The 13,861-nt window shown below is 41.1% G+C and overlaps 1 protein-coding gene across 3 annotated transcripts in view; it reads left to right on the forward strand.

Annotated features, from left to right (window-relative positions):
* The window catches only part of zbbx (zinc finger, B-box domain containing), a 78,357-nt gene extending 65,767 nt beyond the window's left edge, over positions 1 to 12,590 (forward strand). For all 3 annotated transcript variants that reach the window (XM_047153224.2, XM_047153225.2, XM_047153226.2), the window contains exons 17-18: positions 1,649 to 1,801; positions 12,057 to 12,590. In XM_047153224.2, the coding sequence (XP_047009180.2) occupies positions 1,649 to 1,801; positions 12,057 to 12,304 (401 nt within the window). In that variant the 3' untranslated portion in view covers positions 12,305 to 12,590. The remainder of the gene's footprint in view (positions 1 to 1,648; positions 1,802 to 12,056) is intronic.
* The last annotated feature ends 1,271 nt before the right edge of the window (positions 12,591 to 13,861 follow it).

Genomic DNA, 13,861 nt, shown 5'->3' on the forward strand with positions numbered 1-13,861 from the left:
AAGAGCACTCTGTCCACGTCTGCACTGTAAACCTGCAGTGTGTGGAAGGCAAGATGGATTCAATGAAGTATTAGGAAATGCTAGGAGAAAACCTCATGCCGTCTGTGAGGAAGCTGAAGCTTGGGCCTCATTGGACCTTCCAACAGAACAATGATCCAATCATACCTCAAATTCCACCAAGGCATGATTGCAGAAGTCGTCCTACAAGGCCATAACAGTCACCTGCCTTGAACCCCATAGACAATCTCTGGTGGGATTTGAAGAAGGCGGTTGTAGCACACAAACCCAAGAATATTACTGAACTGGAGGCCATTGCTCATAAGGAATGGGCTAAGATTCCTCAGGAAGGCCAGAAGGTGGTGTCTGGCTATGCATCTTGTTTGCAGCAGGTCATCACAGCAAAAGGGTGCTCTACTGAGTACTAAAAATGCTTGCCATGAAGGGGTTGAATAATTTTGAGACTGGAGAAGTTATTATAAATTGCATTCTCAGTTGAATTTGGGTAAACCACTTGAAGCATTCGTTGTGTTTAACTATTTCAATTGCTTTTGTTTGATTTCATTGCAAACAGCTGAAAGTCTGTAGATTTTGATAATAAACCTGATTTTCAATAGGGGTTGAATCATTTTGAATTCAACTGTAGATGCTATATATCAAAATGTTTCCTTAATGAGAGGCAGGAAAGGTCATATGAGTGATGTTTCCCTGTCAGCAGTGTCTGCTTTTCCTCTGCTCATTTTTTCTTTGCAGCATATAGCCATCACTCTTTTTTCTCATCGTTTTTTATTCCTCAGAGTGCCATGATCTAATAGGTTTTATTGGTCTGTCTCTCTAGCTTGCATTCCCCTGAGCACAGTGACAAGGGCAGCAACCACTGAGCTGGAAAATGGCTTAATTATAGCCTTCATTTAAGACACAGAAAGGAGACATGTGCTAACCCCAGAGACATGTCTCTCAGTATGCATGCATCTGCTGCTCCCTTAATATGTAGTGTCTGGCTGTCTTCAACTTTCTAAAACTCAGGAAAAATAACTTTAGTATGTCCATGACTTAGGGACATAAATTCATTAGCGAAAGCTAATCTGAGTTATGCACTTTGACATTTTGCTCTTTGAGTATTCAACTGTAACTCAAGTATAGACTATCAGGCTAATATGTTCACAAAAAAGGATACTGGAAACAGCACACTTGGAACACAAGGAATTATGTGATAGATTCTAGTGATTTTTGATGTTATCTATGGCTTAACTGCTTTAGTTTGAATTCAGATCTAAGTATATGCCATAGATAGGGAGACAGGTGAATGGACAGACAGACAGACAAACAAAGAGATGGTCAGGTAAATCACCAGACATACAGGCAGATAAAGAGTAATGGACAGACACATACAGATAGAAAACAAGATAGAAAACAAGTAAACATAGACAGGTGAATAGACAGGATGACAGTAAATGTACAGACAGACAGGTAGATGGATGGGTGAATGGAAAGACGAATAAAGAGACAGACATATTGAATGGATATATACATGGAAGGATGGATGGATGGATGGACACACACACACACACACACACACACACACACACACACACACAAAACATTGTTCGAATAATGCCAAAGTTTCTGCTCTCTCTCTCTCTCTCTGTAGGTAACATTATCTGGAGGCCAGAGAGTAGCCTTCTAAATCATGCAGAGGCAAAGCTTATTGGTGTAGTAATTAACAACCAGCCAATCAGCATCAACTCACGATCTTTTACAACAATACGTAAAATGGAACCATCTTGGAGGCTGAGTCAATCAGGTATGATATTTCTTATGTAGTTTCTATGCACTTAAATGGAAATTTTTAATGTGCGCATTAGAAAAACTAGCATGGAAATAGCAGCAATTTGACAAAATGAACATATATATATATATATATATATATATAGTATCTCAAAAAAGTGAGTACACCCCTCACATTTTTGTAAATATTTGATTATACATTTTCATGTGGCAACACTGAAGAAATGACACTTTGCTACAATGTAAAGTAGTGAGTGTATAGCTTGTGTAACAGTGTAAATTTGCTGTCCCCTCAAAATAACTCAACACACAGCCATTAATGTCTAAACTGCTGGCAACAAAAGTGAGTACACGCCTAAGTGAAAATGTCCAAATTGGGCCCAGAGTGTCAATATTTTGTGTGGCCACCATTATTTTCCAGCACTGCCTTAACCCTCTTGGGCATGGAGTTCACCAGAGCTTCACAGGTTGCCACTGGAGTCCTCTTCCACTCCTCCAAGACAACATCATGGAGCTGGTGGATGTTAGAGACCTTGTGCTCCTCCACCTTCCATTTGAGGATGCCCCACAGATGCTCAATAGGGTTTAGTCCATCACCTTCACCCTCAGCTTCTTTAGCAAGGCAGTGGTCATCTTAGAGGTGTGTTTGGGGAACATAACATTAACAATGGACTCAACAGACAGCCATTAATGTCTAAATGACATTATGTAGATAATATTACTAGGATAGCCTTCTTTCATCTCAGAAATATTTCTAAAATAAGAAACATATTGTCACTACATGATGCGGAAATACTAGTTCATGCATTTGTCACCTCTAGATTAGATTACTGTAATGCCATACTGTCTGGATGTTCCAGTAGGAATATAAATAAGCTCCAGTTAGTCCAGAATGCAGCTGCTAGAGTCCTAACTAGAACTAGAAGATACGACCATATCACACCGATATTATCAATACTGCATTGGCTCCCAGTAAAATCTCGCATTAATTATAAAATACTTTTATTAACCTATAAAGCACTAAATGGTCTCGCGCCACAATATCTAAGCGACCTTTTGGTTTTATATGATCCGCCACGCCTACTTAGGTCAAAAGATGCAGGCTATTTGACGGTACCTCGAATAGTAAAGGCTACAGCAGGGGGAAGAGCTTTCTCTTATAGAGCCCCACAGTTATGGAACAGTCTTCCTATTAGTGTTCGGGACTCAGACACAGTCTCAGTGTTTAAGTCTAAGCTTAAAACGTATTTGTTTACTCAAGCCTACCCTGACTAGATTCTGTTCTACTACTTCGCAGTCATAATTATCTTTTTTCTCCCTCTCTCCTTTCGCCGAGCCCCACACAAATTTATGGAGATACTAGAGATCCAGATCCTTTCTGCCTCTGGATGGAGCTCAAATCTTCTTTAATTCCAGACTGCTGGGACTACGGCTGCTCCTAACGCCATACAGACTTCATATAAATCCATAATGAACTTTTTCACACTAACTGTTGTTACCCAGATGAGGATGGGTTCCCTTCTGAGTCGGGTTCCTCTCAAGGTTTCTTCCTCTTAAAACATCTTAGGGAGTTTTTCCTTGCTACCGTCGCCACTCAGTGGTTTGCTCAGTTGGGATAAATTCGCACCTTTAATATCTGTATACCATGTTGATATTTCTGTAAAGCTGCTTTGAGACAATGTCTATAGTAAAAAGCGCTATACAAATAAAATTGAATTGAATTGAATTGAATTAAACCACTGGCAACAAAGTGAGTACACCTCTAAGTGAAAATGTCCAAATTGCGCACAATTAGCCATTTTCCCTCCCCGGTGTCATGTGACTTGTTAGTGTTACAAGGTCTCAGGTGTCAATGGGGAGCAGGTGTGTTAAATTTGGTGTCATCACTGTCACACTCCCTCATACTGGTCAATGGAACTTCAACATGGCACCTCATGGCAAAGAGCTCTCTGAGGATCTGAAAAAAAGTATTGTTGCTCTACATAAAGATGGCCTAGGCTATATGAAGATTGCCAAGACCCTGACAATGAGCTGCAGCATGGTGACCAAGACCATACAGTGGTTTAACAGGACAGGTTCCACTCAGAACAGGCCTTGCCATGGTTGACCATGGAAGTTGAGTGCACGTGCTCAGCGTCATATCCAGAGATTGTCTTTGGGAAATAGACATATGAGTGCTGCCAGCATTGCTGCAGAGGTTGAAGGGGTGGGGGATCAGCCTGTCAGCGCTCAGACCATACGCCGCACAATGCATCAAATTGGTCTGCATGGCTGTCATCCCAGAAGGAAGCCTCTTCCAAAGATGATGCACAAGAAAGCCCACAAACAGTTTGCTGAAGACAAACAGACTAAGGACATGGATTACTGGAACCATCTCCTGTGGTCTGATGAGACCAAGGTAAACTTATTTGGTTCAGATGGTGTCAAGCTGTTTGGCTGCAACCAGGTGAGGAGTACAAAGACAAGTGTGTCTTGCCTACAGTCAAGCATGGTGATAGGAGTATCATGGTCTGGGGCTGCATGAATGCTGCCAGCACAGGGGAGCTACAGTTCATTGAGGGAACTGTAGGAACTGTCCCTCTACAGTTCATTGAGGGAACATGCTGGAATACTGCCGCAGGGCAGTATTCCAGCATGATTACGACCCCAAACACACCTCCAAGACGACCACTGCCTTGCTAAAGTAGCTGAGGGTGAAGGTGATGGACTAAACCCTATTGAGCATCTGTGGGGCATCGTCAAATGGAAGGTGGAGGAGCACAAGGTCTCTAACATCCACCAGCTTCCTGATGTCGTCATGGAGGAGTGGAAGAGGACTCCAGTGGTTCAAAACTTCATTACAGCCAGCACTAAGTGACCGATAAGTGACTGATCTGGTATGTCTCAAGCTACAATACAATGTGTCATATACTCCCTAGTGCGCTGCAGACCATTTGCTTCCTGCAGAAACAAGCCCCTTCTGGTTTTCAAATATGGTATCAGGGAGACACTTTGCTTAAAATAAAAACAAACAAACAAACAAACAACAACAACAACAACAACAAAAAACAATTAAACACAGCAATCTCTTTGTGCTTGGTATCCAGTGTCACCTGGGTACAGTAGATATACTGTACATATTTTTAACCCTAACCCTTATGCAAACACTTACACACAATTTTACTAAAAGATTAAGAAGCCCATGGGAGCACATGACAACTTTTCTTATTTTCTTCAGACAGCTAAAAATATCACATCTTTCCAAAATAATAACTAATAATAATAAAAGGCTCCTCCACCTTCCTGAACTGCTACCCAGATTAAAAATTCCATGAGATGAAATCTAGAGTGTACCACTATATCTATTTATAGTGTAAAAATCTTATTAATATTTTATGCAGCAGCTCCTCAACAAGGCTGAATACACTGTTTACTTCATGCCTCGTCCACTTAGACGGAAACGCAAGAAACGCATAAATGTTCACTGTAGGTGTGATTTACTGAAACACATTTACAGCTCTCACTCTGTGATTAAAGCAGAGCTGATGAGATTAATACACTGGCCAAAGCACGCACACACACACACACACACACACACACACACACACACACACACACACACACACACACACTGCAGAGGCATCATTGCTCCATAATTCCTGAACACTTGAATAAGAAGTAGTATAAAGACCAAGAAAAGATTTATAACTAGAATTAACACCCAAATGAGTTCTATAAAGTACACGAATTTATGGCTAGGATTGGAACTAGGAATTAGATCAGAATTAGACATAGGATCAGAACCTAGAGGCCTAGAACTACTACTGGGACTAAGCAGGATTGACGCTACAGTAGGTCAAAGAAAGGATAAGGAAAGGTGTTATCTAGGGTAAGAATGTCTGGTTTACGCATGTAAACCTGTTCCCTGAGAAGGGAATGAGATGTTGCGTGAGCTTCATGATGTGGTAACACCTCTGCGCGTGACTGGTAACTGAAGTTTGTGTAAACTCACGCCAATTTATGGCTTGCTGTGGTCAGGTAATGTGGCATTACGTGCGTCGTATAACCATGTCATCAGCTTCTCTTTGTCTGAAGCGAAAACGCAATTACAAACATACTCAAGTATGGCAAAGCTACGCAATATCTCATTCCCTTCTCAGGGAACAGGGTTGCATGCATAACGCAGATGTTCCCCTTCAGTGGGAACTCAACGTTGTGTGAGCTTCACACTGTGGGAATGAGTATACCCAATCCATCATACTGAGAATAAGGTCTGTGTCTGAGGGTCACTGTAAGATCCTTGACCAAACTTTAATGCCGAATGAATGTGTATGGTATAGACCACCCCGCCACAGCACGTTGATACTACACATTGCCTCCAAACACAAACCTCAGGAACTTCCTGACTGGGCAATGGAATATGCTTCTCTTTTAGATCCATCATCACAAACCAATCCTCAAACTGAATCTGTGGAACAATAAGTTTGAGCGTCAACATCCTGAACCTGTATATCCAAAGAGCATGGGTCAGATGAAGCAGATCAAAAATTGGCTCCATACTCCCATCTTTTCTGTGCACCAGGAAATAATGGCTTTAAAATCCTGCCTCTCTCAGAGAAAGAGGTACATGTTCTATGGCCCCTTTGTCCAAGAGAGATCTTACTTCCTGCACTAACGTCGGACTCTGGTCTGTGCTGACTACTGTGGTGAGCACGCCATGGGGGGTCGAGCTATGAACTGGACCCAATACCCTTTTCTATGGAGGACAGAACCCATGGAGATACATTTGGAAATAATTTCCCTGCTGCCAGGTGGTCTTTAGTGATGTTAACTTTTCACATTTTGTTGGAGGGAAAACATCAGATTTTCATTGCCCTGTAACAGCTCGCTGACCAGAGAAAACTGAAAACTTGGGATGACTATGACTAGGGGAGTCCTACAGAAATACTGGCTAACTGCCCTAACAACCTCTCATCCCCTGATACCTCCTTCCATGGCCCTTCAGTACTGCTTCTTTCTGCCTTTTTGGCACTGATTATAATTTTTTAAATCAGGCCTACTAGTAGGCTGTGACTGTGGCCACCCAGTCCCACTGACCTTCTGCAGGGGGAGGTGGGCCTCGACACTCACCTTCTGTGCCTCCCTCACTTCTGTGCCTGCAGCACTGCCATTGTATGCAGAGACCCACAAGCAAGACCCACTTTTGCATAGGCTTTTCCAACCAACCTTACATGGCCTTACATGTCTTGGATGGCAAAGCCACCCCCCCTGATTTTGCTGCCATCAATGAAGAGAATTAACTCACAAAGCGCCTCCTCCACCTTCGGTTTAGCATAATGACCTTTTCTGTCTTTTTCCGGTATTTTCATGACAGAATCCCTCACTTAGAGGAGTTCAGAGGAGGCAGTGAAGTTCTCCATGAGACCAGAGTGAGGAGTGAAGTTCTCCATGAGGCCAGAGGTTGCGGTCCGTGAAGCATGACGGGGGAGCGATGTCCTCCATGGAGCATGAAAGGGGAGTGACATGCGGCGTGAAGCAGAGAAATGGAGTGATGTCTTCAGCGGAGCATGGAGGCAGAGTGATGTCCTCAGTAGAGCAGGATGACAGCAACGTCCTCAGCCAAGCAGGGAGGCAGAGCAATGTCCTCATCTGAGCAGGAAGGTGGAGCGACATCCTCAGCGTGGTAGGAAAGTGGAGTGATGTCCAAAGTGGAGCCTCGCGTAGTGATGTCCGAGGTGGAGCAGGGAGGTAAAGCGGAGTTCTCATCTGAACTGGGAGACAGAGCAACGTCCTCATTGGAACAGAGAAGCTAAGCAGCATCCTCAGCAGAACAGGAAGGCTGAACGAAATCCTCAATCAACCAGGGAGGCTGAATGGCATTGTCTGTCAAAGAGGCAGGCCCAGAGGAATCCACAACATGGGAGGGAGGATGGGGAAAGATCTTACGCATGGCTTTTCAGCCATTCTTCTGTGGCCCTGATCCACGATTCCCTCCCCTTCGGTTCCAACTTCAGGGACTCCAAGATCTTCTCTTGGATACAAAAAAAAATCTATTGCATCCATTTGAATGTCTTTCATTCTGTCACGTTTGGAGGTGAAGGTGGATGTAAGTGCAGATAAGATTTAATGCAAATCAAAACAAAACACAAAACAGTATCTATGGAACTCATAGCAGAGACACAAAGACACAATGCTTTGAATAATATACCAGCAGAGTAACAAGATGGGTATTACTTATTTTAATACTAAGACCACTTGCATACTTAAATTTTTCAATGAAGCAGCTACAGTATGCTTATGCTGAAATCCACACTAAACTACATTAGCCATCAGCCCCAGCATGTCACATGACCATCCATCCATCTTCAACTGCTTACTCATTTTCAGGGTCACGGGGAACCTGGAGACTATCCCAGGAAGCATCGGGCACAAGGCCATGTCACATGTCCCACTGATTCAATTCAATTAAATTTTATTTGTATAGCGCTTTTAACAAAAAAATGTGTGAATTTATCCCTATTGAGCAAGCTGGTGGCGACGGTGGCAAGGAAAAACTCCCTAAGATGAAATAAGGAAGAAACCTTGAGAGGAACCAGACTCAGAAGGGAACCCATCCTCATCTGGGTAACAACGGATAGTGTGAAAGTAAAGGAAAGTTCATTCTGTTTGTTGAACTAGTCCACTGTTCACCAAAGGAGACCTGAGTGCAAAACTGCATGTGGTAATTGCAATCCCAAGGCCATAGAAGCAACCATAGTCCCAGCAACCACAGTGAGAATGTCCATGTGAAAACTATTTCATTTCACTTCAAGCCGTACCACCCTAAGCAATCTCCAGGCTGTAGCCTCCAGTTGATGAGAGCTCTGTCCAGAGGTAGGGCATCAGGATGGATCAGGCAGGTCCGGAGAGCAGAAAGGGTTAGGATCACTGGCATCTCCATAAAATCATGCGTGGCTCGACAGATGGAGAGAGGGAGAGGGAGGTAAAGAGAGGGAGAGATTATTAGGTATGCTTACTATCCTGTGATGGATAGGACTGTGTACTTTGCGTAAAAGAAAGTCTATTCATGGTATGCTTGGGTAAACAAATATGTTTTCATCCTAGACTTGAACCCTGAGACTGTGTCTGAGTCCTGAACACTAATTGGAAGGCTGTTCCATAACTGTGGGGTTTTATAAGAGAAAGCTGGTTCCCCTGCTGTAGCCTTCACTATTCGAGGTACCAGCAAATAGCCTGCACCTTTTGATCTAAGTAGGCGCCTCGGATCATAGAAGTCCAAAAGTTCGCTTAGATACTGTGGTGCGAGACCTTTTATTGCTTTATAGGTCAGTAGTAGTATTTTATAATCAATGTAAAATGTTACTGGAAGCCAATTCAGTGTGGATCAGATCGGGGTGATGTGGTCATACTTTCTGGTTCTAGTAAGGACTCTTGCAGCTGTATTCTGGACTAACTGGAATTTGTTTATGTACCTACTGAAACATCCAGACAGTAAGGAATTACAATAATCTAGTCTAGAGGTGATGAAAGCATGAACTAATATTTCTGCATCATGTAGTGACATTATATTTCTTATCTTAGCAATATTTCTGAGATGAAAGAAGGCTATCCTAGTAATATCTATCTACATGAGCATCAAATGAAAGACTGGAGTCAATCATCACACCAAGGTCTTTTACTGCTGTACATGATGAAATGGAAAGGCCATCCAGAGTTACTGTGTAATCAAAGACCTTACTTCTAGCTATATGTGGTCCTAGTAAAAGTACTTCTGTCTTGTCAGAATTAAGTACAAGGAAATTAATAAGCATCCACCATCTAATGTCCTTTACACATTCCTCAACTTTATGCAGTTGCTGTCTGTCACTGATCACTCACACCTGTTCTGTGTTACCCCAAATAAGCACCCCAATAGAAGTTCTATTGCTTCCGAAATCGTGTACTACCCTACTACACAGTAGGTGAAAAGCAGTACACCAGAGGGGTAGTATGTCCGAATTCTTGGTAGACGAGAAACACTAGGCAAGAAATACCAGGATGGCGTACTTCTTCTGGCAAGATTTTGCAGTGTGCAACCAATGAACACTACGTGAGTCACAAATCACATAATGCAACAGGACTGGTGTGGACAAGCTCAGAAAAAAATCGTGGAAGACAGCACGTTGGCTCTTTTTAAGTATTAAACCTTGGTTAAACAGGACTTGTTTAACAATACTAAAATAAATCGTTAACTCATTGAAGGTATAAACAAGAAAACAGTTCTCACAGCGTTTGAAACCTTTTTGTGATCTCCATCATGCCTTAGCCAGCCAAGCTAACTGCAACGAATTTACCTCCGCCTGTCAACACTGCCCACATTAAATTGCTAATTCAGTTAACTTTCCTGATGTGCATTTGCCATTAGTGTGGTTACTTTATTCTGGTGGTCCCTTTAAGATTTTTGTGTTTATGATAATGCTGAAGGTTACATGACTGCCAATATGGCGGATATAGTATGTCCGGGATTGAATTCATACTACACACACATACTGAGTAGTACGTACTGTTTCAATGGCCATGCATTAGGTACTTCATCGAATGCAGTACATACTGTCATAGTACGTGATTTTGGACGCAGCTCTAGTTTTTTTTGTTGTTGTTGTTGTCGTGTTCATGTGTTATCATGTGTCCTACAGCCGCTCTTAGTCTGCAGGTTTTTGCCTTGTGTCCATTGGTATGTTCATGATTCTTGTTTTCAGTTTTGGCCCTTGTATCCGCCCATTGCTTCTATAATCACTGACACTATGTTGCAGTTTTTCCCTGTTTAAAAAAAAAAAGCTAAAAATAACAATGGTTCTGGTGCCTTAATTTAAGACAAATTCAATAAGTTTTTATTATGCTGTTGTTTTTATTACGAAATTGTCTTATTGTCCTTTTTGTGCTAAGTATTAATCTTAGATTAAGGGATAAACTCTTACTGTCAGCTCAATAATCAAGAGACCAAAATACTAATTTTAAGTAAGTCTATCTTGACTAACTGAGTTTTCATTGCTTGTAATAAGAATTCCCTAAATTTTGTCATTTTTGTCTAGTTTTAAGATCCAATAGCATTTGTAGTGACTAGATATTTATGCTATTTTCAAGAATTCGTACCAAGTCAGTTTTGCTTACCACATTGGCAGATGTTTTTACTTAGTACACTTTAACTAGATTTTTTGTGTCTTGCTTGTTTCAAGAAAGGCATTTTTACAGTCTACAATGTTTGTGTGGCCGTGTGTGTTTGTGTTGGGAGGGGGGTGGATTTGGTGTGTGTGTGTGTGTTTACCACATCTTACACTGCTCTTTCTGCCTCTCTCAGGCTTGTACAGTATGTTTTTGCAAGTGTGTGTATGTGTAGTGCATCCTTCACTAGTCTCTCTCTAACAAGTTTGTTGTGTGTGTGTGTGTGTGTGTGTGATTGCCTGAGGGGCAGAAGTCTCCTGCTGCTCTATTTGATTAGATCTGAGGGGCAAAAACACAGCTGACCTGCTGCTACTCGTTTACCTCCTACTTTATACTGTCTATCTATCTCTCTTACTCTCTCACTCTCTACTCACTATCACTCTGATTTATCTTTCTTCCTCTGCTCCCGTGTCCTCTCCTCTCCATGTTTTTTTTCCTATTTAATTACTCTTCCAATCCTGTTTTCTATTTCCTTTTCTTATCTCCTCTTTTGAATTTTTATCCTATCTTCACTCCATTTCTTACACTGTCCTCTATATTTCTCATGCCATCTTTTCACTCTTTTCTAATGCTGTCTTCTGTTTTCTTTTCTTATCCTACCGTCACTCTACTCACTTTCATTCCATCATCATCCCCATTTTTTCATTTATGGTCATTTTTCATTTTCTTAATCTGTATTTTGTTTCTTTTCTTATGTCTTCTCTTTCTTTTTTCATGATGTCTCTTCTATGTTTCTCCTATTTGTATTATCCTGTATTCTCTTTTTCTTCTTTTCATATCCTGTATTTGATTTTCATTTCTTATCCTACCTCCTCTCTCTTTTTCTTACCTTGTCCTCTCCTTCTTTTTCCTATCCTGTCCTTTGTCTCCTTGCCTTTTCATTTTCCTACCTTCATCATCCTTCTCCTTTTCAACCCTCCCTTCTGTTTCTCTCCTCTATAAATCTTGTCTCTTCTTTTTCATATTCTTATGAGTCTTTAAATCCTTTGATCACATCTTTTCTCTCTTTCCTTTTTCTTTTATTCTCTTCTTAGATTTTTATTTTCCTCACCATTCACTGTGTGTGTTTATCTTCCTATCATTCCCTTTAGGTGCATCTGCTCCAGTCACTCAGGGTGTTTCTCATCCTATGTGTGCATCCCTTCCCATTTCTCGCGCTGCTCTAGAGATTTTGGAGGTTCAGAGTTTGGAACAAGCCGAGATCACACACATCAAACAGGATGAGGAGGATCTGCTCACCATTGCCTCCCTGGAGGAAGAGTTCAAACAGATGAGTGCTGAGCCAAATTTATTTGTAACAGATGGACATGAGGACAATAGAAAATGGATTAAAAAATGACTGATTTTTTTAAAATATATAACATTTTTGTAACCATATAGTACCGTTTTTGGCATGACTAGATCCTTTTTTATTTTTTTTTTAATAACAGTCAGTCTTTGATCATATAAATGTAATAAGTTTTGCAAATATTAATTCTCAATATCACAATAATTGACCCTTTACTAACCCTCTGTTGTGAAATGCATGCTCAAACCTAATGCAACTATTATTAACACAGAGTATTATATATTATGTATATACTAAAACTAGAGATCCCAATTAAACAAATGAGACAAAAATATTATACTTCGTCATTTATTTATTGAGGAAAATGATCCAATGTTATGTATCTGGGACTGTCAAAAGTATGTGAACCTTTGCTTTCAGTTTCTGGTGTGACCCCCAGATACTGAGCAATAACTGCAACTGAACATTTCCGGTAACACTTGATCAGTCCTATAAATCGGCCTGGAGGAAGCCCATTCTTCAGTATAGAACAACTTCAACTCTGGGATGTTGGTGGGTTTCTCACATGAACTGCTTGCTTCAGGTCCTTCCACAACATTTCTAATGGTTTAAGGTCAGGATTTTTTCTTGGCCATTCCAAAACATTAACTTTATTCTTCTTTACCCATTCTTTGGTAGAATGACTTGTGTGCTTAGGGACGTTGTCTTGCTGCATGACCCACTTTCTCTTGAGATTCAGTTCACGGTCAGATGTCCTGACATTTTCCTTTAAAATTTCCTGATATAATTCAGAATTCATTGTTCCATCAATGATGGCAAGCCATCCTGGACGAGATGCAGCAAAGCAGGCTCAAACAATGATACTACAACCAGCATGTTTCACAGATGGGATAAGGTTCTTATGCTGTAATGCAGTGTTTACCTTTCTCCAAACATAACACTTTTCATTTAAACAAAAACGGTTCTCTTTTGGTCCCATCCATCCACAAAACACTTTTCCAATAGCCTTCTGGCATGTCCATGGGATCTTCAGCAAACTGCAGACAGGTAGCAATGTTTGGAGAGCAGTGGCTTTCTCCTTGCAGTCCTGCCATGCACATCATTGTTATTGTGTTCTCCTGATGGTGGACTCATGAACATTAACATTAGCCAGTGTGAGAGAGGCCTTAGTTACTATGGGTTACCCTGGGTTCCTTTGTGACCTTGTGGACAATTACATGTCTTGCTCTTGCAGAAACAATGGTCTTGAATGTCCTTCATTTGTACATAACCTGTAATTTTTGCCGCCTGATGAGCATCAGCAACTCTTTTTCTGAGGTCCTCAGAAATCTCATTTGTTCATTCCATGATACACTTCCACAAACATGTTGTGAAGCTCAGACTTTGATAGATCCATGTTCTTTAAATAAAACAGTGTGCTCACTCACACCTGATTTCAATCACTGGGATTACAAACACCTGACTCTAATTTCACCTTCAAATTAACAGCTACACTAGGAAATAAGACCACATCACTCCCATTCTGTCGTCTATGAAGAGGTCTTATTCAGTTCACCATTTCCAGTTGTATATAATATAATATAATATAATATAATATAATATAATATA

This window comes from Ictalurus punctatus, chromosome 4, assembly GCF_001660625.3.
Source record: "Ictalurus punctatus breed USDA103 chromosome 4, Coco_2.0, whole genome shotgun sequence".
NCBI classification, from domain to species: domain Eukaryota; kingdom Metazoa; phylum Chordata; class Actinopteri; order Siluriformes; family Ictaluridae; genus Ictalurus; species Ictalurus punctatus.